Raw genomic sequence first — 26,874 nt, 5'->3', positions numbered from 1 at the left:
CCATTACCAAGATATCTGGAAATCACTGAACTTGCATGCTTTGACTTCTCCAACCCAATCTACCCTCCCCTTCTTTCATGGTGACCAAATTGCTTTTTTTGGTAGCTGTCCCTGACTTCAGATGGGAATATTACCCCCACGTCCCCAGAGTACGGCAGGTTGGGCAAATGGCTTCCTAGACAGCTCTAGCAGTGAGGCCTTGGCACAGGGCTTGGAAGTAGCCAGCTGCCAGCTCCCTCTTGCTCTCTTCCCCCTTTACAGGCACTGCAGTGTGCTGCAGCCCTGCAGAAGGGTAAACATGGTCTGTTATGGAGTGGCTGAGTCTGCAAGATGCTCAGCCACAGGCTCTCTGGCACTGGAGGAATCCATGCTGCACCCTGTCCACCAATGCCTCCTGGCCCCTGGCACATGGCTCTTCCACCAGGCCAAACCTCGGTGTCCTTCATGTGCTGATAAAACAGCCAGAGCCCCTCCAGATCCCTGTCCCCCTGAGCACAGCCAAGGCAGGCCTCTCCCTGTGCCCTCAAGGGGACAACAAACAGATTTGCAGTACTGCAAATAGGAACAGCTTCACTTCCATCTCCTCTGCTCCAAATTTTTCCATCCGAAAGCCCATATGGCTCAACTTTTAATTACTTTGGCTAATGCTGTATGTAGTAATTCTGTGGTGAATGCTTCAGTGTTTCATTTCTGGTTACCAGGGCAACATTACATCAGATTGCAGACAGCTGGCTCCACAGCCCCAAACCATAGCAAATTGGCCAAAGCCGAGGCACAAAACTCGCGCTGGTCGAAAACGAGCGCAGGGCTCGGCCGGGCTGCCGCGGATCCGGCGCAGCCCGCGGGCCCCTTGGCGGGGCCGGCTGGCGGAGCCGCCCTTCCCCGCGCCTTGGAGCAAGTGCATCCCGCATCTGCGATGCTCTCACGGGGAGGAAACCCGCCAGCTCCGAGAGCTTGGCTGCACAGCCGCTCGAAGGACTGCAGGGAAACAGGGAATATATTAACAGCATCTGGAAATACCAAGAACTGCATGCAGAGGACTGCAGCCACGTACCACACGGCTGGAAAACTACAGAGAGGCAAGGCCCATACCCACTGCCCAGCTTTTCGCTGCAAACAAATGTGGTCACAAACAATGAAGATGCTCTCAAATCCAGAAGAAATAAATCCCCTCTGCCACCTCTTGCCTCCCTTTACCTTGGAAAACTCCTACTTCTGCACCTCCAAAGGCCACGCTTTGCATCACCTCATATGTAAGATCAAAGTAAAGAGCTTTATGTTCTGGAACAAATAGGAAATTAGCACATGTACTCTGACATTCTAGGAGCTCTTTGCAGTCCTGCTTCTGGCACCCTTCTTGCTTTCTCTCTTGCTTTTCTCACGCAGGCTTTTTGCTACTACTTGCTCGGGAGGGAGGGAGGGCACACGCCTTGCTTTGCTGCTCTTTATCATCCAACCCATTTCACACGCCACAGAAATAACAATCTTAACCTTCCTCCTTGAATTAGTGCTTCACAGAGAGAAAGGGAGAGTGAGAGAGAACTAACATTTATTAGTGTTCTTGGAATTAATTGGTAAAATGTAAACCAGAAGTGGGTGGCTTTCGACAGAACTATGTTTGGAAACACTTCATGGTTATATCAGCAGCCCTTAAAAACAGGCAAAGCTGGGTAGCCATGTCCCAATAAAAATGTGTAAGAAACACTAGGACAACATCCAGTTAAAGCTATCATAACGGATTAATTTGCTTCAGCTCCAGAAAAAAACCCAAACATATATGACTTTTACATGAGCTGTGTGAAGCCATTTCAAGATATGTTAAAATTTTACAGTTTGCTTTATGCCCAGTAATAGTTCAGCCCAAACTGAAATCTCTAGGAAACCTTCTGTCTAAGAAAAAAGGAAATATTTTAATACCTTATTAAAGTTAAGCTGCTATTCTTTTTTGCTATCAGACAATTCTTGTTCAGCAAAGTGGGGCAAAAAACCACGTTTACATTCATAGACACATCACATCACATCCCCCACCCCTGGCTAGCTCACCTCAGAACTACAAGCTCTATAGTAAATGTGGTTTTAAAAGAGACTTTGCTGTTCCCTTTAGGAGATGTGGCTACACGTGTCCTTTCTTCTTTCTAACAGGGTTTCCATCTGCCAAAAATCCCAACCATTCTAACTTTAAAAAGTTTTTTATTAAAGATGCCTGGATAAAGTCAGAGACAGGAAAATAGAACAGAAAAGAACTTAAAAGCCCAAGGAAAGGAAAAGGAAAGCTGAGAAAAGCTATACATGCTGTGCTGTGCCTAAGAATAACTACAAAAGCCTTTTCTCTTTCTCCCTCTCTGAAACAGGAGGCACATCCTCTCCCCATCATGCTACATGCACAGTGACTTACCAGCTTCGGCATTTATAGGCCTAAAGCTCAGTTTCAAATATTTTCCACCGAGTCCTCAACCGCTGTCAGCTGTGTAACCCTAAAATTTAGGAGCAGACACTTCTTCTTAAGTATTCAATTTGCTCTGAATCCTGCACAAAATGCCTCTTCTCTCGAGTTACATTATCAGACACCAAACTGGCCCCGATTCCAGTGCTGAATATGTAAAGAAGAAAAAAGCGTGATGCTGGACTCAATTAGCTGTTTTCTGCTCACTGATTGATTCCCCCAGTTACTTGCTAGCTGCATAACTTGCAAGAAAGGCATAAGTCATCAGCTCTAAGCAAATCTTCTATTCACCACAAGGAAAAAAGGGAGTGTTGTACATGGCAAACAATCCCTGTTTTCACTGACGAAGACTTTCTGACCTCTTGCTGGCCTCCAGTTCCTTAATTACTGTCTATGGAATTTCAGTGAAAGAAAAAAATACAGAGAATCTCTGCAAAGCCAGGACGAAGAGTGACCCTCAAACACCACCACTAGAGTGGAGGCTGTGTCTATAGGAAATGTAACTTAAACCCACTACCAGGCTTTTTTTTTTTTTTTTTTTTTTAATTTTCTCATTTTTAATTCTTTTAACAAAAATCCCTGGATAATTTCCCTTTATAAAGGGCTAATTTGAAGGGAAAATAAATTTGTTAAAATGTTTTTTGGTGAACTTAGATACTTTTTTTGATCTTGCCCCTCAGTTTCAGTACTAGAAAAAAACATAAATAAAAAATGGAAAGAGAAATGCTGGCCCAGAAGTGGTGGCTTTATGAAGTTTACAAGTTCTCTGCTTAGGCTGGGCTCTGATCTCCCTTCCTAAGAAACAGATTCTGAGATGCTCAAGTAAATTGGCATTCCTTTTACCAGCCACACCTTATCCCAAGCCTCATAAAATATCCAGAATTTGGACATTTCTTCTCAGAGCACATGAAAACAAGAACCAAGGTTGCTGCTTATTTGCAACACTGCTATCCAGGGGTGGAAAGCAGTAGCATATGCATCCTATTTAAACCATGGAAGACTCTCCTTTATCAGGACCACACTATAAGTGGCCTGTTAATCTGGATTCACTGCAAATCAATCACATTGTGAAATTACAGCTGGACAAAACATCTATTTCCTTTGATGGCTGGCTAACTTTAATGAGCCTCCCAGTCAAAAAGCCTTTTTCAACTTCTGAAATCTCATTTTTAGTAGTGACTGCACACAGCTTTTCTACTCCCAAGTGGTCATGTAAACTAGATTGACTAGTGTGCTGTAGCTGGGTCCTTACCCTTGAGTTACTTCAGCCCCAAAACTCTGATGTAAAGCCCTACAGAAAATTCTAAGCTTCAGATAAAACCAGCTAGTGTTCTCCAATTTCAATAACATACAAGCCCACATCAAGTGAAACATGACAGCAACTTCCTTGAAATGCATCCCAGATTCCCTTAAAAGTTCATGGCCATGAGTGAAACTGATCTAAGTTTGGGGCTTTGCAACTTGAGTTTTAAAGGTTTTAGGTTTCATTAGGAAAGCTTCACAGACCTCTAATTCTTGCACAGGCTGTTTAAGAAAACTGCATGAAACTAAGATGTGATAATCTACATCATACCCTGAACTTACAAACAATGGCCTCCAAAATTTTAAAGAAAATTAACAGGGGTCATCAATATAGTTGTTTCCAAGAACGTGAATTGCACGGGTTGTGCAAGTCTAAAATGTGCAGTGTCAGACCCTGTAGGTAACCACAGGGTCTGACACTGGATTTGTTTGGTCTGTGATTACTTATAAGAAAATCAAAGGAGCATCCAACGGCTACTTTAGTGAGAGATATATTATACACTAACTGGTGACGACACTGCTTGCTGAAATTAGTGGGAAATATTTGTCATAAGTAACGAAGCATAAAAGTTTAATTCTCCCAGGAGGTCTGTCTTGATACAAGAATAGCTGCTTAGGCAAATTCCTAGCTGTTAACTGTTTCCAGGTTTTAGTTTAATTTTGAGAAGCACATTGCTGACATTTGTATCTGCAAGCCAGACACACTTCCTCATGGCAAAGTGCTTCTCTCACTGATTAGCATAATTAATTTTATTGACATTACAACTGTATTCATGTACCACTTGTGATAGGTATAGGTAGCAGAATGAAGCTGTGTTACATTATGTTGTATGTGCTACAATGCAACATTCTTTTCCAATTCTCCCACAGACTCCTCTATACATGAAATCAAAAGTCTTTAACAAGTCTCTCTCAACTGAATCTTATGTTTTGGCAAAGCTAAGAAATTCTAGGGAGAATTCCTATACTTTGGCATAGGCTGTACTGTTAACTAATGGAATACTCTACTGGTGTAAATCCAACTCTTGACTTCTTGAAAAACCAAGGGTGAAACAGCAATATGTGAAGCACAGCAAAATTCTTATCAGAGAAACAAAGGAAGAATGAGAACTATTCAGTGAAGGCTGTAGTAACTTAGATTACATTCTTATAGTACCTTCAAGCAACCAGGCTGTTAATGTTACCATCCAAAGCGTAAGGAAGGAAACACCAGCATCGGGGAAGGGGCACAAGTGGCAACCAATGAGAGGGCAATTAAAATTTTCTGTTGTACCACAAGGAAAGTTTATTCAGCCTATGTCTGCCAAATAGGGCAGTGAAACACATGGCTTTTGAAATTCCTAATTCTTGAACTGAGCAAAGCTTTGTTCTAATTTAATAGGCTTGGGGGCAGGGAAACCACATTATGGATTATAGCATCTCCTGCTGGCTGATACATGGAGAACAGGAAAAAGCTGGTACTATCCCCCCACCCTCAAGGTAATAAACAGAAAAAATAGGCACCTGCTAAAAGGCAAGAAGGGTATAAAAAAGTTAACTGCTATCTTAGAATAAATATTAATTTGCCTTCCAACCTCCCATCCTCTTCAAACATATGGCCAAACATTTTGCAATAAAGCAATAGGGCTTGTCTGAATGCAGGCAAACAGAAGCAGTTATGAACACGCCTAACTGCAGCCACTGCTTGGGTGTTACTGTAAGCTCTGAGTCATGACAGAAGAAAGATTTTTCTCAGAGACTTTACAACAGACTAACTACAGGAGAAACTCCTGCTGGCAGCAAGCAGGAGATTTACTTGGGCTACATGACTTCCAGCTGCTCAGTACAATCCTGTGGTGACAATGTTTAATCCTGCTAGGGACACATACCTAGCCAGGCTGTATCTGATAACAACATGGGTGGCTCTTGCATGGTAAATAAAACTTAAAGATGTGACACACTTTTATTCTGAATAATTTGCAGCAGTTTTTCCTGCAAATTCTGATGTGTTCTGGAAAATTTCAGGAAAAAAAAAATAGGTAAGAAGCTCCATAAGAGTGTTCTACAAAACCAAATACAAACACATTAATGGTCTCATGCTTTGCTATCATCACTCCCCAGCACTGACCTTACTTTGGGTTGTGTCATGGGAACTGTATTAACAATTTGCACTTCTCTTATGAATGTTTTTGTATTCTTGTACCCATAGGAATTCCTGCTCTTATGCATAGATAGAGGGGAAAGATCATAACAAAATATACTGCAATTCTTCTGCTACCAGCTTTCCACCCAGAGGTGCTGGACACCATCCCTGTGATCAGTGGAAAAGGAAGGCAGCCAATGCCTCCCAGGACAGGTCTCTGTGACAGGCACATAGTGTGGGAATTCACCACTACCATTTTGAAGCATGTCTTCTTATAGATTCTTTTTCCTCATAACTGTTACTAAGCACTAACAGTACTACAGGAACTTGAGTAGTAATAATAAATATGCCACCCAATACAACAAGGCACATCAGTGCCTTCCAGGAAATCTTAAGAGAAATTGGGTCACAAGATTCTTTGGAGCAAAGATGAAAGCTCTGCATTCATTCACAGCCATACTCAGCAGCAGCTCCCCTCTGCTACTTGAAAGAGCATGCAGGGCCTGTAGGCAGCAACAAGTTCTCCAAGGAGAACTAAAACACAGAAAAATCTTCTTCTACCCTTTAGCCTTTCATGGAAACCTTACCAAAAATGGTAAGTCCTGGGATAACAGCAAAACCAGGGATAAGATTTCAAAATATTCACATTGATTCAAATAAAATGCTATGGTTTGAAGTAAAACAAACCTCATCATACGCACTCGCTATGGATGCTCAATGCTGCTTCCCAATATACATTGACTCTGAGCTGATTTCAAACAAATTAAACTGAATATACCAAAAGAAAGACTTTTTTCTGTTTATGCTAACAGTTCTGTTTTATGAGCAATAATAATGTCAACCAATGGTTAAAACTTTTAAGAATCCATCAGTAGTATGAATAAAAATCAATTTAAAAATAGCTGCATTTAGAAGGCATCCACATACTGAAATACAGTATAACCCTGAATAATGTGGATTTTCTGTAATTATGCTTAGATTTACTCTTGAGGTAATTGTTGCTACAGAAGTTACACTTTCATTATTTCTTTTCTTACTATTCTTCATACTTACCAAACACAGTAATGACTGTCATGAGTCAGAGATAATTATATCAGCCTTATTTTTCAGAGTCAGGTTTGTACCATGTGTAACATAATCCTGATTCAACAGCTTCAGCATATCTGGGACTGAAATGAATACAGCTCAAAGTTCATTCTCACCTGTTACTCTGCCTTTGATGCCTGCAGCAGATACAAACCCAATTCAGCACAGCATTTCAACTTTTATCCCTATTTAACCACTTGTTAAAAAAAAAAAGAAATAATAGTAAGTACAGGAGCAACAAATTATTATCTCAGTCCAGCTAGAGCTATTGGTGTGTGGATTCAATGGACTGCCATCTGTTAAAAAAGGGATCTATAGAAGACAGAAAACAGGTGGGAATTGTACCCAGCATCAGCCTCACAGCAGATGCAGACGTACACAGCACACTTACAGGTCTACACCACTTCTGCCACTCTCCTCAGAGAAAACAAATGGGGTGCCAGTTTCCTACTGGTAATGTAATGATCCTGGGAAAACAAGTGCTGGGAGGGCAGGATGTAAAACAGCACTGCAGGCCCCCCCCACTGCCCGTGTGTGGGCCATATTGTTGGAGGGAAATAATGCTTTTGTTCTCTCCACTCAAATATTATGGCCTTTCTCCTGAGGCTCCTAAGGCACATCTGGTAGGGGGGGTGATGTCAGACAAGCATGGTACAGCTCACTGTGGCACCTTTCAAATGAAGGCCAGCTACACTACCTTGAAGTTTCCTGGATGGGTGAGCATTACCTGCTGATGAAAACCAAAATACAGAAGATGAGACCAACAAACCAGTTTAGTCTAGAGATAATTACAACTTCATTTAACTTGCATCTACAGCAACTGTCAGTGAAATTAATTACTGGTTTTTGTCAGTGTCAGCACACATATGATACACACTTCTGTCAAGCTCTCTGTGCTTCCTCTTCCATTTCCCCGCTCTGGCATGAAACATGGCAAGTGGTACAATTATCGCTCTTTAGCAGAGGGCAAAGGAAAGAAACTGATTGACACACTGAACATACTGACTTCTCCTTGTGCTGGTTCTCCAGGCTGGGCTGGTGCCATACCAGCAAGGGCTCTGAGGATGAAGCAGCTCTATTTTAGATGAACTGAGAATGTCAGCCCCCAAAAGTTATCAAATGCTCTTCTATCTTTAGGAAGCATAAAAGGCACCTCAGTGTAAAGAAAGAATGTGATACAATTTTGAAGTCCTCTCTTTCCCTGGACTTTCTGACTCCTGAGGACAAACAAGGCCTTATCTACAACCCAGAAAGGGATCCATTTGTAATCTGCACCTGCTTTACACCCCAATGCCTGGCACAAGGCAATGAAAGCTTGTCTAGTGTTAATGTGAACTGCCTTCATTGCAACAGAGATGAAACGTAAATATTCAGAAATAAATTTGTAAGAAAATCATGAGGTATTTTAGAGCTTTAATACATCTGACTGAAAAGAAAAACAGTTTCAACTGCATACCCACATTAGCAAATAAAGAACACACATATTTTGTTGTGAAACAGGGGGACCACAGCAGTGAGACTGAATGCTACTAATTACTCCATAATGGAAAAAAACCAGGTCACCTACTGGCTTGGCAAGGCTTTTGTTTGTTTATTTGTTTCTTAAGAACAAACAAACAGGACATACAATTAAGAGCACAGCAATGACCTTTCTACTCCTCATTCCTTTGTGATTCATCTTTAGGGTTTAGTTTTGTTAAGGGTATGAAATGCAAGTTTCCATTTCCTGGTAGAGTAATTTAAAAGAGGAGAACCTGGAAAACAGAATCCTCAAATCAATCTTTAAAATAAGAATCTTTAAATCAACACCAGTTATGTTAGTCATAAACATGACAACTATTAAAGCTTTTTTTAAAAAAGTAGTCTTTTTCTAAAAAGGAAAACAATAACTTATGATATATGCATTTTAGATATTATTTGTATGCTGTGGGCACAGCTGACTTGAAAGGAAAGGATTACTTAAAACCTTAGAACACTCCAGACATTCTGCCTTCATTTTTAGATTCTCTCATTGCTTAGATTCTAACTTGTTTCTGTTTTGTTTACAAAATGATCACATTGTTTCATTAAAAACTGCTTAGTAACAACTTGTCTGTGAAACTGAAAAATAAATAAGTTTAAAAAGCAAACAGAAGCAAAAGAACCATTGCCCAAGGACTTAAAATTCAAAGCAGAAATGTTTAGTTCAGGGACTTGTATTTTCAATTACTTTCTGAGTTTAAGCATAAGACATATATTTTTAATATATGGAAAACCATCTGTGCTTCATGGCCTATATAAAATGAGTAGGGTAATTTTAAGTCAAGGTTCCAAATAATCAGAGTACAAATCACACAAACAGCACTGAAACTCAAACCATTTAGGAAAGAAAGGGCTTGAAAACAGAATCATCTTTGCATGCCTCAAAAGCTGGTCATTTCAGATTAGTAGAGAAGTCCTTTGGCAAAAAAGTCAGAGTGAACACAAATCCTATCTCTAGACATATCTGATACTTTTCTTTGTTTGTTTTTCCTTTTTGTCAATTACAGACTGAAGTCTTTCACCCCAGTTAACCTCAGTTTCATTTTTGTCCACAAAAAATAAAGCCAAGCTGAGTTTTGAACTTTCATTTCTATAGATGATCCTCTTCCCTTGAAGGCAAGCAGTTTCACAACTTCTGTTAAACGCAACCGGGACAAAAATCAGGAGTGAGGGCAAAAATATTGAGAATTATCTACAGTGATTGAATAGGGATCCCCCACCGAAGTTAGCAGAAATTTGGTTCAAATCCTACCAGAACAGCAGAGAGAGGCAACCGAACTGTTGGCTCAAAGAGCAAAGATGGCTTTGGAAAACAACTTTAGAGAAAAGGTGCCAGGTCATTCCATTAGGGCAGAAATACTGAATCATATTCAGTCCTCAAGAGATACACACAGCTTTCAGTAATTCAACACAAGTGTAAAACACTAGCAATGGATTTAAGAGATAAATTCATTATCCTTCTGAGATTTGACCATGGTAATGTGAGTTTTGAGGGGCTTATGCTATAGGTACCCTGGACAAAAGCCTTAAAAGAAGGGAAAGTTCAAGCTATAAATACTAATGAGGAAAGATCCAACATCTTTCAGCTGGCTAAACAATGAGTTCAGGAGAGTCAGGATCCTTCCTTCTCTATTCTTTGCATATTTTTGATATATCACAACAGAGTATAAGGCAACATCAGTTCCCCTCTGCTCCAGTGTAACTAAAGATGGGCATATTTTTTTTGAACACAACAAAATCTTTCTCTGCCACCAAATATGTTAAACATCTCATAAAACGACATTGCATTCCTTTTTTCATTTAGGAAGGAGGAGCTAACTGGCTGCTGCAGTTAGCAGGAAATTCCATTGACAATAAAATAAATAAATCAACCAATCGTCTCAAAAGCCTATGATTCAATTATATGGGTTACAAAGAGCTTGAATTTGACAGTCAAATGTGTTCTTCTCTAAGATTTATCTGTGAACTTCCAATGTGAGAACTGAAGTGGAATAAACTACTCAGTAAAAATGAAGATATCTGGAAGGAAAAATTAATTAATTCAGTATGGCATAACACAAAGACTGTCTGGTGCCCATAAAAGCAACAGAAGTTAAACAGCTCAGAAGCAAAAAAAAAAAAAATGGAGGAAAGCTGCCTTACTGTTTATGGATCTGACAAAAGCCACAAACTCTGGGCTGTGAGTTTGCAAATGCAGAGACAGAAGTGTTTGAAGGCAGCAGACAGCTAAGACTTAGCCAGATCCTCATCTAGAATGTATCAACAAGGGTTAGAAAAGCCTGAGAAACTCTACTGGTGAATCAACAACTTCCCTCTAAATGACCTAAAAGCCCTTTCCTGTGCATTTTGAAACAAGGGGATTTTTGCCTGGGCCAACTTGTGCTTCAAAAGCTCAGGGACAAATGGGTGAGATTAAAAAAAAGAGAGAGAGAAATTATACAGGAAGACTGTTGAAGTCTATGACAACAGCTTTTGAAGATTTAAAATGCAAGTTAAAGATTCTCTGCAGACAGAACAGAGCAGCACAAGGTCAGTGATGTATTTGCCATTAAGGAAATTGCCAGGTAAATCAGGATATTTCAGTACTTCAATGAAAGAATTTAAATATTAAATGACACTGGGGAGCTATATCACAATGACAGTACTTACATTACAATTGGAAGACCCATCAAGTGTCGAGTAAGAACCATCAGGCCATTCTGTAGCATCTACAGTGCTTGATTGCCTGTGCTGGGCTTCATATTCTTTCAACTGAAATTTGAAAAGACAGAACATTTTTCAGTGACAAGGAGAGATCAAGCTTCATTAATATCGTAAGAGTTAATGTGATTTCATTTTTTTTCCCCATGTATCATTGTGGATCTGGGGAAATCTGAATTTTTCCACTGCATGACTCACTTATTCAAAATAAACTGTCCAACAACCAGAAGTATTAAAAATTAATTGCTGGGGTTTTTTTTCTTAGAAGGAAATTATCTGTAAATACTGGCATTTGATTACCTATTGTTGGTAAAACATAAATTACATGTCCCCATCTCAGAGGCAGAGTTTACAGTGGACAGACTAAATCACAATGACTTGCCAATTTCCTTCATAAAGAAAATTATCTGCAGTAAAGACTAGGAACCATCCTCTGTAATTAAAAAAAAATAATCTCTCCCATTGTTCAATAAAAGGCTTCAGATAAAACCAATATTACAGGAGTCAAAGCGCTGTAAGGATCAAGAACTGGCATTTTAAAAAAACAAGGCTGTTGCTAGTAGCTCAGACCACTAGAGGGAAAATCTACCAGTCCACATATGAAATATCAGATTAGGTACTACCCTTTCACCCCACAAAACTAACAGCAGAGAAGAAAAAGAATTCTCAATATTCCAACACAGTAATTTTAAAATCTTGCATTTTTTTCATTGTATGATTTCCAGAAAAGCAATATTTTCTTTAGACTATAACATAAATTTATATTCTACAATAATCTATTTCATGATGTAGTATATCAGTAAAGATATTTATCTGACTGCTAACTAATCTAAATGATGTTTTCTCTAATGGAGGACGTACAAAAAAATCCTGTGTTCCATCAGAGAATTCTACACAAAGGTTGTGGCAATTAAAACCCTGGCCCTATTGCTGCACAAATGCAATACTTTATTAAGAACTAAAAGACGTTCTTTTTCTTGTGGCTTATTAACACTTAAGAGTTTGTAAAGAAACACTTGTGACAGCCACCTTAAGTATAAAAAAAACCAAAAAACCCTGTGTTGTACATTTGACATAATGATATATGCTAAAAATGGCTGAATATGGTTTTTTGAATGTTATTAAAGTAAAACATCACCTTTTTGGCTAAGAAATAAGCATGAAAAATTTTAGCTTAAAGGAAAATAGTAAGACATATATGTGTTTTGAATTGAGTAAGGCAAGCTCAGCAAAACCTGAAGCATTTCTATTGGTACTTAAACCTATGAACATAATAAATAAGAGCTAGTACAAGTCAGAGAGATTCTTCTCCCTCAATTTAGACAGCTGCAATGAAAAAGTCTGCACTTAATCTTTTCTCTGATTAGCACCTTGTATTGTTACTGGAGAGAAGCAATGCTTTTAAGACTCAATTTACTATATCCATCCATTTCTCATTGAGCTAAATCTCACTTTTCCCAATAAACAAAGGAATTACTGTCTAATTTATGCTACCATTGCAATGGGGCAAACAGGCAGACTTTCTCCACCTTCTCCTATGTTTTGTGAATGAAGCAAAACTCCAGACTGATACATCCTACATTCTAAAATATGTTTGTCAAGAAGATTGAAGTATGCACATATCATACCCTAGCAAGTGCTTCCTCAATGGTGATCATCTTCTCTTTCACCATCATCATCAGCTGGATCCGTTCCTCATCACTCATTGTGATCTCACTGGCCACATAACCGACATCCTCTCCTGCACAAAAAAAAGCACAAATATTTTAAGCACATGCACAGGGCTGGGTACATTGAAACTGCATTTTACCCAGTGCTCTCAAATCTGGCTGGTCAGAAACAGACCCTCCCCAGAGCAGGCTCGTGGTATGATTTCAAAGAGCAGAATGATTTTGAAGTAACTGAGCAATAAAAGGAAGTAATTTAGAACTAAAAAATGAATTCTACTTTGATACTGAAAGCAAGCAAGCACGAAAAGGAGAAATAAAAACTGACCATCATCACATGGCTATTGACCCTGAAAGACAAGAATTAAAAGAGGAGGTGCTAATGCGGGAAAAGTCAAGCACTCTCAGCCCTGAGGAATACCGGAATCAGCTGTCAGAACTTGCCTGTTTAGGAATGGTGTGTTTGGCCCCTGCAGCTCTCTGCTGTGAACTGGCCACTGCTTGTGATCTTTCCAAACTAATCACCCACACAGTGCCAGATGTATTGCACTCTCAACTACTTCTCCTTCTGGTATGTGCTTGGCACATCAGCACAGACAGGACTTGCCTCAAGAACCAGCAAGGACCCACATTTAAGTGCAAGTGTGTCCCTTTTGGACCTACTAAATGGGCTTTTGTCATCTTGCACAATCTACCTGAACACAGAGAGAAACATCTGTTTGCAACATAAGAAGCTAACAGATACACATGGGGAAAGAGAAATTTTCTGTGTGAAAAGAAATACTTAATGCAATCCACAGCTGCATCTTTTGCAGAAGAACTAGAGAAAGACACCTTGGTTTAAGTGGGATCAATCCTACATTTGCACTGATCACCAGAGACACTTTTACTGCTTCTTCTTGTAGTATCTTCTACAATGACAGGCGGGATTCAAGCCTAAAGCAAACAGGTCAAAATAACAAAATGCCAAAGAAAGGAGAAATATCCTTCTAATTCAAGCAGGACAGTATTTCTCTTATCAAGTTGGGACTAGGGAAAAAAATCAAGCATTTTGTTTAGGTACACGTATTATTTTATATATTAGCTGCATCACTTCACATGTGTGCCATCACTGACAGTCAGGACCAAAGGCAGCCCAGCCTCATCTCTGCAGCCTCAAGAATTTGACTTGGCATTCTGAGCACTGTCATGATGAACCAAACTTGTAACACTTCCAGAGCCACAGACCCCAGCTGCCACACTATTACAAATGCTTTTTATTCCTTTGTGATGCTGGCTCCTTACATTTTATAGGATAGGATGTGCACTATTGAAAAAGCTTTACCTTTTGAAGTCTGCCTCATTAGTCCTTTCTGGTTTTTTCGGAAATTCTGCCAAAAAAACTTATTTTTCTTTTTCCAGTCTGCTTTCCCTAAAAGGAAAGTGGAGTGGGAGGATGAGGGGAAAGGGAAAAAAAATTAGAAAGAAACACTAGTTAGTAAATTCTAGAGAAGCTTTTAAACATTACATTGCATTTTAAAATCAGAAACAAGAATAAAAAACCCTCAAATTTTCTGGTTATTCACACTAGAACTATGTTGATGTAGCTATTTCAGGGCAATGCACATTCTTTTATAACTGCCAATGCTATAGAGGAATGAAATAAGCCAGTAACTTAAATATTTTTAATCATAAATAGAAAATATTTTACATTGATTTTGATGTCTGCTGAGTTGTTAATGTCAAGTTGGGAAGTGTTTTTTAAGTATTTTGTTGGTTTAATCTCTTTAACTGAATCAAAATTATGCAGCCTAAGCCACAGCCCAGAAAAGTGATTTTCTAGTATATCTGTGCATACCTATCAAGAAATGAAATAATTAAGATATACACACACATGTTCTGCTACTTAGCATGAGATCATCAGCTACACCTGACTCTTGCTCTCTGTATGTGGACTGTACAAGGCTGGGTCTCCATGCCCACAAGGAACAGATTTCCATATGGATTGATGACCTCAAAGATTTGCTATAGAAAGAAAAATGGGACCTAGCTCAAGGTAGGGCATATATATCTGTGTTCTGTTGAATTAACCAGGGTGCATACTATAAAGTTTATGTCACCTACAAATGAACACACTGTGCCTGATCTGGCAGAAATGCTACTGACAAAGAGCTATTAGTATTTAAGATCTTGCCCTGGATGACCTAGAGCTGAGCTTCCTGACTATCTGAAATACTGCTTAAGTTTAGACTGTGTGGATTTGGCCCTAGAACAGCAATAAAAGCAAACAAAGAAGAAAAATCTCCCAAATTCATCTTTCTTTTCCAATAAGCAATTTCAGAAACAACGAGAGATGTTGGCATGACACAAACAAAAATAACAAAGAACTCCCATTATTTACTGGTGGTAATTTTTGGAATACAAAAGGACAGGCTAGCAGTGATCTAACATGCAAACATTTTCAATTCAATATAACAAGTCCAAAGATGCATATTTATCACATGAAAATGCTGGCTGGGCAGTTTTAGTGATCACTGAGACACTCAGCATCAAACTGAAAGCTGCTGAGACTAGCCCTTCACCCACACAAATGTTGCTGACTTCTGCCAGCTCTTCACATCCCAGCACAAGCAAAACTCAAAAGCTGCTTAAGAATTCCATTGGAGTATCAAATAAAATGAAATATACTGACCTACAGAGCCTTCTTCTGAACTTGATTTATGAATGGAGAGCCTAGGACACAAAAGAGAAATGGACTTATTGATGCAGGCTTTTCACATTTCAGGGGAGTTGTCTGGTTACAGTAAATTATAGTTTCCAAACAATATATCATGAGCTGTTTTCTCTTCCCTTTTCTCCCGAACACAGCAAGTTGGAAACGAAAACTGAACCTACTGGTCTGACCACAGTAACTGAGTTTCCTTCTGAAATGTACCTTTTGTGACCAGCATAGAAAAATATATACTGACAGAAACCAACAGTTCAGGCAAAGGAGTCCAAGGATTCCTCAGTCCAAGGATTCCTCAGAAAAACATTTATTCACATAGTTTGCCCACTTTCATTTGCAAAACAGTAATTTTGTTGCCTTAAAAACTGTAGAATTGGGATGCTGCACTTGTTTAGCTGTACATCAGTTTTCAACCTATTTGGTTTTAATCTGACAATCTGTATAAGTATGTGCTCATTACATCACCAGAAACCACCATATGGAAGACAGTAGTAGAGATTTAAAGACAAAGCGGAAAAAGTTTGTCCAGACCCTGTATAGTACAACCATAACTGACTGGAGACTACAGCTTCTTTCTCCCAAATCCCTTCTGTGTGCTTCCTCAAAAGCTAGCTGGAGACACTTAGCCAAGTCTAGAATATGGGCTTTACAAACAACCCACTGAAATATCAAGTATATCTTTTGTTCTTGGTCTTTATGTTCACTGAACCAGCTTTTCAGAATGGATTGTAAGTCAGTGCCAACTCATTGTGGGATCTCTGATGAGACGACATCACCCCGCTTCACTGCCTTTTGTACTCTGTGTGCATAAATGGAGCTAATAGAAATTACCAAACCTTGCATTATTCTTTGAAGCCTTCCTGTGGGAATTGCCATTTAACCACACCGCAGCAAGGCAGTGAAACGACTTCTGCAAGCATCAAGGGCTTTGCAGGAGGCTCCATGTGCAAAGCACCACTGCAGTGTCTTTGCTGCAGGCTCGGCCCCGTGACACGCCAATGTCCCGATGTGCTGGCTGTGCCCAGTACCAAGGAGCCCGAAAGCCAAATCGTTCCCTGAATGAGGCCATGTAACAACACACACACGACACACTCTTGCTGTCCACGCACAATGTCTGCCGGGCTCCTTTAGCTCTCTCAGACCCCCAGCAGAGGGCAATAAAGAGTTTCTGATCAATTCACTAAACCACTTGAAGGGAAATTACAGTTCAAGCCAGGTCGGCGTTCAGAAGACACAAGCAATTACTGGCCAACATCTTATAAGCAGGAAACACATGCGCATCAATTTACAAAGGTATCATTAAAGGGGAAACGAGACAGTACGAAGTTTCAGTGTGATTCAGTAATTAATCTAGACAAGGAGGGTGTGGCAAAAGTGAAGCTCTGAAATACGACCTCTTTTAAAACTCAAGACTGCTCAGAAATTTAATCCAGCACAAACTGCAAACTAATTGATGCAAACAAACTCCAAATTTTTAGTGTACCAGGAGGAGGGAGACATTTAGTGTCTTCCTGGCTGTTTACTCTTGAAGGGGAAAAGTCAGTAATATGCCACCAGATGCTTAATTTTTAAGAAGCCCGGTGAAAAGGTGAAAAATACAAATCCCATACTTTCTGGATAAAAATTTCCATAAAAAGCCTTTCAAGAGGGCCAGAAATCAATCCAGACACTTCAAAGTAAAGTTGTCCGTAAGTATTTTTCTAAATAAAGATAAATCAGATTTAAAAAGTACGTGGAGTTGTAATGGAGATTTTTCTTTTTATGAAAACCAAACTCTGTTGGAACTGACAGAATTAATCCGCTACATGTTTTGCAGATGAGCATGGACTCCACCCATCAAGCAGTTATTCAATTTATTTTAAATGAATTTAGTATCCATGAAATACCAAATCACCATCCTTAGAAAATAAAATCTGCTCATTATCAGAACTCTGCCTCACTAGTGAAATCACCCTTAAAGTGGAGAGGCAGTCTCTTGTACTCTGTGGCCTCCAAATCCATTTTAATCCTTTTCTTCTCTTGCACAGTTGCCAAAAACGATGCAAGGAAGCAGCAGGTGTAGCAGCAACATTTGTGATGTGGACATCTGTTCAGTATGAGTGAGCCTGAGGCCACCAACTCACCATAAACTGGCCTCCAAAGAAAGGGAAGGGCAGTAGGAGCAAACATCTGACACCAGAGAGGTTGAGGAGAAAAGCAGGATCCACAGCAAGCAGACCATCTTCTCATTTATAACTGATTTAAGAACTATGCTGAGTTTCATCAGAGAATGCAAATTCCAATTATCATTTCACGCATTCCTTCAAGAGGAAATCTTCCATGACTGGGCTGACCTTGAAAATGCTAACAGCTGCTCTGAAGAGATGGAAATGCCAACAAAACTTACCACATAGTGCCTGATAAGGCACTTGTTTTTTAGTTCTACCCGACAATTCTGATGCTTAAAAATCCTCACTGAAATCAATCAAGCATTTTACTTCCTAGATGTCTGGTGAAAAATTCCAGACCACCTTGGTGTCGCTGTATGTTTGATTTGCAAATTACACTCCCTTATTCTGTTAAATCTGCAGCGCTTCTGTGAACGTGCACTGAAACTGATTTGTGCTCTTCCATTCATAGACTGATAACTTGTACTGAAAGTTAATGATGCAGTGACACTTGGCAGAAGTTTCAGCACTGTGTGTCTGAAAGAGAGCCAAATGCCATTACTCCACCATGGAGGCCTTCATTTTTGTTGTGGTCTGATGTACAACTTCATTAGCAAGCTTTCACATGAAATGTACTGCCACTGCATAAAACACAAGAAATGTATGGGTATATGTTCACACAACAAGGAACAAAACAAGATTTACAGCCAGAGGGAAGGAGTACTTTCTTATCAACCCATAATCTCTGGAAGTGGGCAGGAGATGGGGTCAAAACTATAATTCTTTAGTCTCACAAATCCAAAGCCATCTCTAAGCCAGTACATTGTGCCTCTTCGAGCCAAAGCCTGAAATAAACAAATGAGGAAAAAACCTCACAAAACCCAAAACAGAAATGGAGCTGCTTTTGAGAGGACTCAAATATTACTGCCTTAGAAAGTTGACGGGTTTGAAGAGAATTTAGTAAACTACATCAGGCCACTCAGTGATCAGTGACAAAAAAATTAGTAGCAACAGCTGGAGCAGAGAACCTGGACCAGGCACTCGCTGATTAGAAAGACTGGATTAACAGAAATGAGTTTACTTTCAACATTAAAGTGTTCAAGTATACAAATAAGATGGACACAAAAGTCAGTCTTTCAAATGCTGGTGGTTTGCAAATGACAGAGTACCTGGGGATACCAGGTGGAAAAGGATGGCTGAGAAAAAAATCTACATATTAATCCTAAAAAGCATAAGGATGGAAATTCCAACGGCAGTACAAAGAATATAAAGAACAAATATATATGGGAATGGCTGTACAACCATTATTCATGCTCAAGAAAGATAAATTCAAACTAGATGTGGTATAGAGAAAGTTTTTTGAATAGACAGGGAACTGGACAGCTGATCTTAAAAAAGAAAGCTAGAGAAGTTTTGTCTGTCAAATTGGAGAGCTGCAAGAAGATTAACTTACTGTCTATAAATAAATCAGGCACAGGAACAGACACATGCTGGAAAAAAAGTAGAAAAGAGAAGGTAGCTTTTCCTATTTGGACAAACTGCCAACAGTAGGTAGAGAAAAGGAAAACAAAAAAAACCTCAAAAAACTTATATAACTGCTTTTACAGGAGGCTGCTTGAAAGATAAAGAGACCAGACCAGACATCTTAAACAGACCAGACCAGACACTGTCATAAGGATTGCCTCTGGAGGGCACTTTTGGTTCTTGTTTTGCAGTCTGGGGGCTTTGTAAGAGCAATGTCAAAACCTGACATCTAAAATGGTCTCTGAATCTATCTTTCCATAAAAGTGGTGCAGTGGGGATAACACTGTTACACTTAAGCAATACCTTTGAAACCTAGAGGTGGTCTCCAAAACTTGGTGTGCAAGGAAGACCCAATACACACATTTGGGTCATAAGCCAACTAAGCCTGTCTGATTATTAAGATTGGTTTTAACTAGGCTACAGCTTTCCAGTTAACTCTCAACTATTCTAATCTCAGACAGAAAAACACTGAGGCTAATCTTTCACAGAGAGTGGCTGACACTACAAGAGACACGTGCCCCGGGAATGTGCTGGTACTCCACAGAACTGGGAAAATAAACAAATGACACCACGCACTTTCATGAATGTGCCTGTTGATTTTTGAAATCTCATCATTCTCAGAAAAAATATGGGAACTGAGAATGATGGGCATTTATATTTTAAATGCACATGTGCTTCAACAAATGTCTGTGTCTCATTTATGGGCCATAAAATCCACAGGTGCATAGCAGCATATGATGATGAAACCACTACTGTTACCATCTTCGATAAACTGATAGCGCCCCTCTCATTCCTTACCAATGATTATTTATAGTACTCTTTGGAAAATGCTTTAGATGGGATTTTTAGTATACGAAATTTACGCATATTCAGAGCAGTGATAAACCAATGCAAAACCCATGCTGGCTCTGCTGAAAAGCCATTTGGTTATCTGTGTGCATTAGAAATGGCCCACTTACATAATTAGTATGAAAAACTGACAGACTTGTAACTGCTCCTGACTGAATACAAGGTAATTTATCTAACTGGCGCTGGCACAGGGAAGAAAATGGGCCTTTAGTATTTTTATCAAATTTGCATGAACCTGAAGAGAAAGGAGGCCTGCAAGGTTCTGACCTTGCTGGCACCAGTGTGAGAAAGGGATGGAAAGCAAAAAGGTTTCATTCAATTATCTTCTCATTAGGTTTCCATAGCAATGGCTCTTTAAGCAGGTCAAAACTTTCTCAGTGGAAACAAACACTGAGCTGCTTGTGGGCCGTGCGTTTGTATGTGTACTCTGTAGCATCACCAGCATGGAAGCCACCGCACTGGTCCCGTGGGCTCGGTCCATGGTCTGGCAGCAGGCAGATGGGGGTAGGCCATGGATTTAATAACAGAATACTTGCTCCCAGCCAGGGGGCAGATAATTGCCAGCTAAAAACTCCTTGAGAGCAAAGAGCCGGGCCCAGCGCTGCAGGCAATGCTTCCCTCCTCTGTCTATTGCTCACTCCGTGCCATCTCAACTCGCTGTGACAAGTCAGACTTTCTTGTGAAATGTGCCCTTCATACTTCCTTGTACGAAATTACCAGGCTTGAAATCTTCCAGCTGCTCAAAGGAGCACTGGTTTCCCTCCTCACGTGTCCCAGGCAGCGTTTGGCTGGCCTCTCACTCCCATTGTGTGGGTTATTGTGGGAGTTTCCTGCCCTACTTCTCTTGAGGAGGCTGTTTAAAGGCAGCATGAATAATTTGCCTTTGACTAAATCAAGCCTCAAACAAGTGAAAACAGGGCCATACACATTCACTGATTTTTTTCAATTCCTGCAAGGACAGGGTATAAAAAAATGAATCTTAAGTTAAAACATCTCAAGTAAAAAAAGCTCTTACTTCTTCTTCCAATATTCTTTTCCATTTTTAAACTATGCAAAAGGAAGAATTTATTCTCTTAGCAATTAAGTGCAGCCTTTAGCTACCTCAGTTTGGGGGATTTGTTTGTTTTTTGCTTTGTTCTTCTCAGTTTCTGCCCTGTCTCTGCCTTACATCCTCTTTCAGACGTGCACTCCTCTTTGAAGATGAGCTTACAAATACCTGCCAGAATTAATCTGGGCACTCTAAGAAGTTGCCAGAATCTAAACTGATAGAATTAAAACCCCCCTATCCATGACCTGGAGTGATGATATAATAACCTCCTGCATTCAAATCTTGACCTACAGTTTGGATGCTGCAGGAAAAGAAGACTGGGGAATCAATTGTTAAAAACCACTGGCAAAGGCCAGTAGATGAGTGTACCAAAGGGGGCAGAATTGAGGCTTGGATGAACCTTTCTGCAGCTTACACTGAAAACCACTGTGGAAAACAGGAACACTGAAATGCAGGTTCTCTCCCAGCCTTAGGCTGATACAGAGTTCCAGTTTATACCACGGGACACTGGAATGGCTGTACTGTGGCAAATTCATTGCAAAAAATTCTTAAAAACAGATTCAGTCAATCATGTCTCCTGCAGTGACAACAGATTCAATGCAGACAGCAGCCACTTGTGCTGTGGCCTCACTGCTTGCCTGCTAACAACCTCGGAGAAAGCCATTCATGCCCGAGGAGCCTACAGCCCCTGCCGTGACATTCCCAACAAGCCACCAGAAGAGACCTGGCCCAACTGTATGAATGGAAGGCATAGTGGCTCGGTACATCCTGCACACACGCAGGGTGACAGCCATTCACCCTCAGGAGCAGCTGAAGTAGGGAGCTGAGGTGCAGCTGCCAGAGGCACAGCAGCTCCCCCACGCCGGGGGAATGCAAAGCCCCTGAGCAATGCTGCCCTGTGTCACCTGCACCCCACACATGCCTGCTTTTATCCTTCTGTCTGTGTCTGGCCAGTTCCCTCCTCTGGCAGAGTCTCAGATTTAGGTCTTGAGTATCACAGGGTCAAGAATGTTTAAACTGTACTGAGCCACAGTGTGAGGAGTACAGCCGGATGAGTCGTGGCACTTGATACGAAGGGTGACCATTTACTGGTCAGAAGTGCACCTGAGTGGTACAGTTCAAGAAAGCACAGGTGATCCACACAGGAGGTGACAATTCATAACTGCCACACAAAAGTAGTGGGAATGACTGAAACATCAGATACATGGCACAACTCTTAGCATATACATTGTTTTCATCCTTCCCTTCTCTAGCAACTCTTAAGAAAAATATTCGCCTTATAGGAATGTCTGTACCTCATCCTATTTGTATGCAGTGCTCCTGAGTCTCTCACCCACTTCCTTTTCTTTCCCAGCAGATCTCAGATACACCACATCTGAAACACAGGCTGATGGAGCAAACAGTGACAGCAAACAGATCTATTTCCAAAGAGGGAAAACACACAACTTCCTTTCTGCAACATCCCCCCAGTTTTTCTAAAAACAGGATGAGAGTCAGGATGCAGAAGCCTGAGTTCAGGGGACTGGGTTTAACCTGGATTTCCTGGCAAACATGCAGAGCTCATCAGTCTGTCATGTAGACTTGAATGCTCAAAAATGGGAACAGGCTAAAAGCTGGTAACATTGTTTAAGTGCTCTGTTTACAATTATGAGAAAACCCTGCTCAGTCCTTTATCTGAGTAAACATCCTTGGGGTGTTGCCATCTCTTCGAAATAATAGGAATTGTATATACAATACATCCCCAGATGAACATGGTATGGGGTCAGAGATGTAACAGTAATTGCTGAAGAACACATTTACTGCGTGTTTTCTACACTAATGATTCTTCCAGCAAAAGCAGATGTCAATGTGTCTGTATAGAAGCACCTGTGGCTCTAGGGAGATTTTTGTTTAAAATTAATAATATCACTGTTAAAGATGCTGTTGCCACTTTACTGAAGGCACACTGAGAAACAGCAAAGTTACACTAGCACCATAACTGTCAGCAAGACTGCAGATTAAAAGATGGAAATCTTGGAAAGGGTAGAGGGAAGTGAAATTTATTATTCAGAGAAGAAAGGTACAAACACCTCATTCCATGTTCTGCATTAGTTGCTGAATATGACATAACTTAGAAACCTGGCAAACTGTTTCAAATTACAGAAGGAACTCCATACAGTAAGGCTAAAAACCAGAGCAGTTGTGAAGCAAAGCTTGAACAAACACGACTTTGTTTTCTGTTGTTTATGGCTAGCTTTTCAGGCCACATCAGTACCCTTGCTGTTACTCACATAAATCTCAGAGGCTTTTGCCTCTGAGTGAAGATTTTTCTTTCTTTGTCAGAACCAATCAAACAAAGGCATATTTGGTAGGGCACATAAAATGCACTGAGCAGGTTCACATATGCAGTCTTTTGTAGCTTCAGCTAATTAACAGGAACAGTGTTGCTAGCAACAGGGGAAGGTAGTATTGCCCCAAATGCCTTGGGGGTGGGGAGTGGGGGGGTGACGACAATGACTCGAAGTGACAAACATTTCTGCCTCCAGGCTCATTTAATCCCTTCTGCCTGCCTACAAACTCTGCTTCTGCTCATCTATGTTAGAGCACATCACTCACTAGACAGATACTTGTTGAGCAACTTGATGGACTGAGGGCACTGACTAATTCTGCACTGACTTTACAGCAGACTGGGCAGCAGGGTTAGTAAGATTCAAGGCAAGACTGAACATACACTTCTTGTCCACACAAACAGAATTTTTTCCTACCACAGACCACCAAGGTTAATCTATTTTCAGTGTGGCATACAGTGGAGCCTGTTGGGCTCTCTCTTCCAGCTGAGCAGCACAGAAAAGGAAAACCAAACCAGGTTAAAGCAAACATTGCTCTTCCCAACTTCCCTCAAAGCTTCTTTCTGTCTGGAATGTCTAAACTCTAGCAAATTAAACAACCATCCAGATGTGTTATTTTAAAACTTTAGACTTGGGTAGCATTAAGCTGTAGGGTGTGCAGGCAGCAGTGCCGGGTGAGGGTGCTACTGAGGGTGACCATATTCCAGCCAGACATTTGCTGCCTCCTTATTTTCGTAGAGATTTTTTTTCTTGGCACTGCACTTATTTTCTAAAGCAACCTGCTCAGAACACCAGACCAGAAGCAACTTCACCCTAGGAAAACATTTGTATTTTCAATATGTAGAATTATAACTGTTCTTGGATAAGCTCTTACTTGTGGAAGAGTACTCAAAAAACCACTTTTTCCAGCTCATGAAAGTCTGCATGTCGAGTTTTGAACAAATCTTTCCTTTTGCCCCACAAATCCTTTGTGAATATGAGAAACCAATGTACATCTGCATCAAGTTTCGTATTTGGCAAACTAGTCTTCTTACAACAAAAGAAGTTTTGTAGAAGGTTTACCACCCATCTTTCATGCAGCATGAGAGTGACATAAAAACTGTGTCCCCAAAGACACAAGCTTCCATGTCTAATAGCATGCCCACGCAGAAAATTCAGATTAAAGACATATACTAAACACCACAAAAATCCCTGGGGCCAACACAACATCCTTCCCTGAAAAATATCAAATTCAGCATATAAGTAGCAAATACAGGTGTATTGGATAGGCTTAAACTGGACATTTTTCCTGCAGATCAATTTTATGAACCCCGCCTCCCTGGAAGGGGTGATTTCTGTGACAGTTCAGTCTTCCAGGTAGAGAGGTGAAGCCAACACTGATATGGCCGGCTGTCACAAATAGGCACAGACTTGTATAATTTCAGGTTTCAATAATTTGTACAGTATTGAGTAGATACAATTTATTGTTTTCAAAATCTTGTCCAATTATCATGTGTCACATGGCCGTACTTATTGTGCAAGTATCTGGCACAACCTGTCCTGCACCAATTTCAAATATATGATCAGGTTAATCACATACACCATTCCACAAATCCTCAAATGGTACACTTCCATTCTTCAAAGGTCCGTAAAAATCACATGTCCCTTTCATCTGAACCAAGATAATATAATTTCCTTTAAGTGAGATAAATGGCCTGTCTCAGAGGAGTCACTCAGGAGATTTTTACTGATACTGTCTTCTCACTCAGTTATTTGTGGTAGAATTGAGGAACCTGGCTAGAACTCGTAAGTGGAGTTTTTTCCAAGTTCTGTGCTGTCCTCCTACGAGAGCTTCATCTCATTATTACCTGAGGTGGGATGATGATATTTACCTATGGGTAAAGTGCTTCGAGGCTGAGAGAGAAGTTGTATGATTATAGGATAACCTTGCAAGTTTACTTCCCAGATTACAGTTCCCATCTACCTGGCACTTCTGGTTTCATTATAATTTTGGACAGCCACGTATCCTTCAAAGATTCTTTTCCATATATGAGTATTGGAAGCACAAAGTATTAAACCTTTCTCTTTTAGCAGCATCTAATATGAGGACAGTGATGGCACCCAAGGTAATTCACCTTATCTATCTCAGGTTAGTGAGAATTAAGGTAATTCACTCAGGGTAATTCACCTTATCCATCTTAGGCTGTTTTGAAAATGAGCATCTACCTCAAGCAAACCATCTCTGCTTTTCTCTCTGAGTGATGAAGCAAGAGAAGGCACCTCTAAAAGACAATATATCACGTTCTTAAACCTTTAGCACAAATCAGCTTCCAGACAAGCTCAAAGGAAGACCTTAAATGTTACCCTGTTCTTTTGAGAGTTTTAAAATTCTTCTAAAAATTTTTTATACCTTCTAATGTTTATATATTTCTACTAGAACTTTCTCACACTGTTCATATAAACAATAATTATTTTACATTCTTCTTTGTACTGTTAGTTTAACCAGTATAGTTAGAGAAGTAACAATTTCATCCTCCAATCCACTGTCACTTTTAATATTCTATATATAGTGGAGTCAGAAAATAAAGTCTCTCTTTTAGTTTTCTTCCCTCTTTTACATAACATACATCTATAAGTTATTTTGTAACATAGTGCAACAATTAAGCAGTTGTTCACTGCCATACAATTGACTTCTATATGGTCAGTGCCCAGCAAAGTCCCATTCACTGCATCCACCAAAGACTGCTCCAGGACTGACAGTCCTTCTACTGAACTAGCAGAAGCAAGAAACCTTCCTATTACTGCCCAGTGGTGAGTCACTGGAAGATATTCAAATGTGGGACTATAAAAGCCTTACAAAAGCATGTCCCGTCACAAATGAATTCCATGTAGTCCCTCTGTACTCATCCAGCTGGCACTACCCCATGGAAGTGCAGGCAGTTGGACATAGAGTGTCAGTTGTCTTCATGCACCGCTGCACGTTACCCTCAGCAGCAGGGATCCAAGATCTTGGGATCAAAGGAAGGAGGCACAGAAAACAAGCACACACATTGCAGCAGGAGGTGACAGTAAACAGAAACCCTCTCAGTCCTCACAGAGAGGTTTTCATTAAGGATGCTAAAATTAAAGCTCCTTTTAGCTTGGTTTTAAGGACTTCATGCCCTTGGCACCTTCTTCAAAAGCACAGTCAGAAACTCAGGAGTGCACAGGAAAAGGAACATGATGGAAGTCTGTAACTCTCTCTTCCTGTCACCTGTCTTTTTTTGGTTGCATTTAGGTGTGGTCAAAGAAAGTGATTTTTAAAGCAGGCATAATTTGCAGAGAATGTGCAATCACTGATGTTCCTCAGAAATGACTACCAGTCATCTTGGTGTATGAACATCCCAAGTGCTCACAGAAAAGAGAAACAATAATCCTCCCCTGACACAAAAACCCAAAATAATAGGTCAAAA

At 40.2% G+C, this 26,874-nt stretch overlaps 1 protein-coding gene across 7 annotated transcripts in view; it reads right to left on the bottom strand.

The window, feature by feature from the left end:
* Positions 1-26,874, bottom strand: part of LOC110468846 (SAM and SH3 domain-containing protein 1) — a 526,394-nt gene that overhangs the window by 34,395 nt on the left and 465,125 nt on the right. For 5 of the 7 annotated variants that reach the window (XM_021527027.4, XM_021527030.4, XM_085575385.1 and 2 more), the window contains exons 5-8: positions 15,513-15,553; positions 14,166-14,252; positions 12,803-12,915; positions 11,124-11,225 (exon numbers count right to left, since the gene is read on the bottom strand). In XM_021527027.4, coding sequence (XP_021382702.2) covers positions 11,124-11,225; positions 12,803-12,915; positions 14,166-14,252; positions 15,513-15,553 — 343 coding nt within the window. The remainder of the gene's footprint in view (positions 1-11,123; positions 11,226-12,802; positions 12,916-14,165; positions 14,253-15,512; positions 15,554-26,874) is intronic. The other 2 variants (XM_085575382.1, XM_085575384.1) reach the window with 1 other exon arrangement.

Source organism: Lonchura striata, chromosome 3 (assembly GCF_050655825.1).
Source record: "Lonchura striata isolate lonStrDom1 chromosome 3, ASM5065582v1, whole genome shotgun sequence".
Taxonomy (NCBI): Eukaryota; Metazoa; Chordata; class Aves; order Passeriformes; family Estrildidae; genus Lonchura; species Lonchura striata.
Note: the sequence above shows the minus strand (reverse complement) of the source record. Positions and strands in the feature narration are given on the sequence as shown.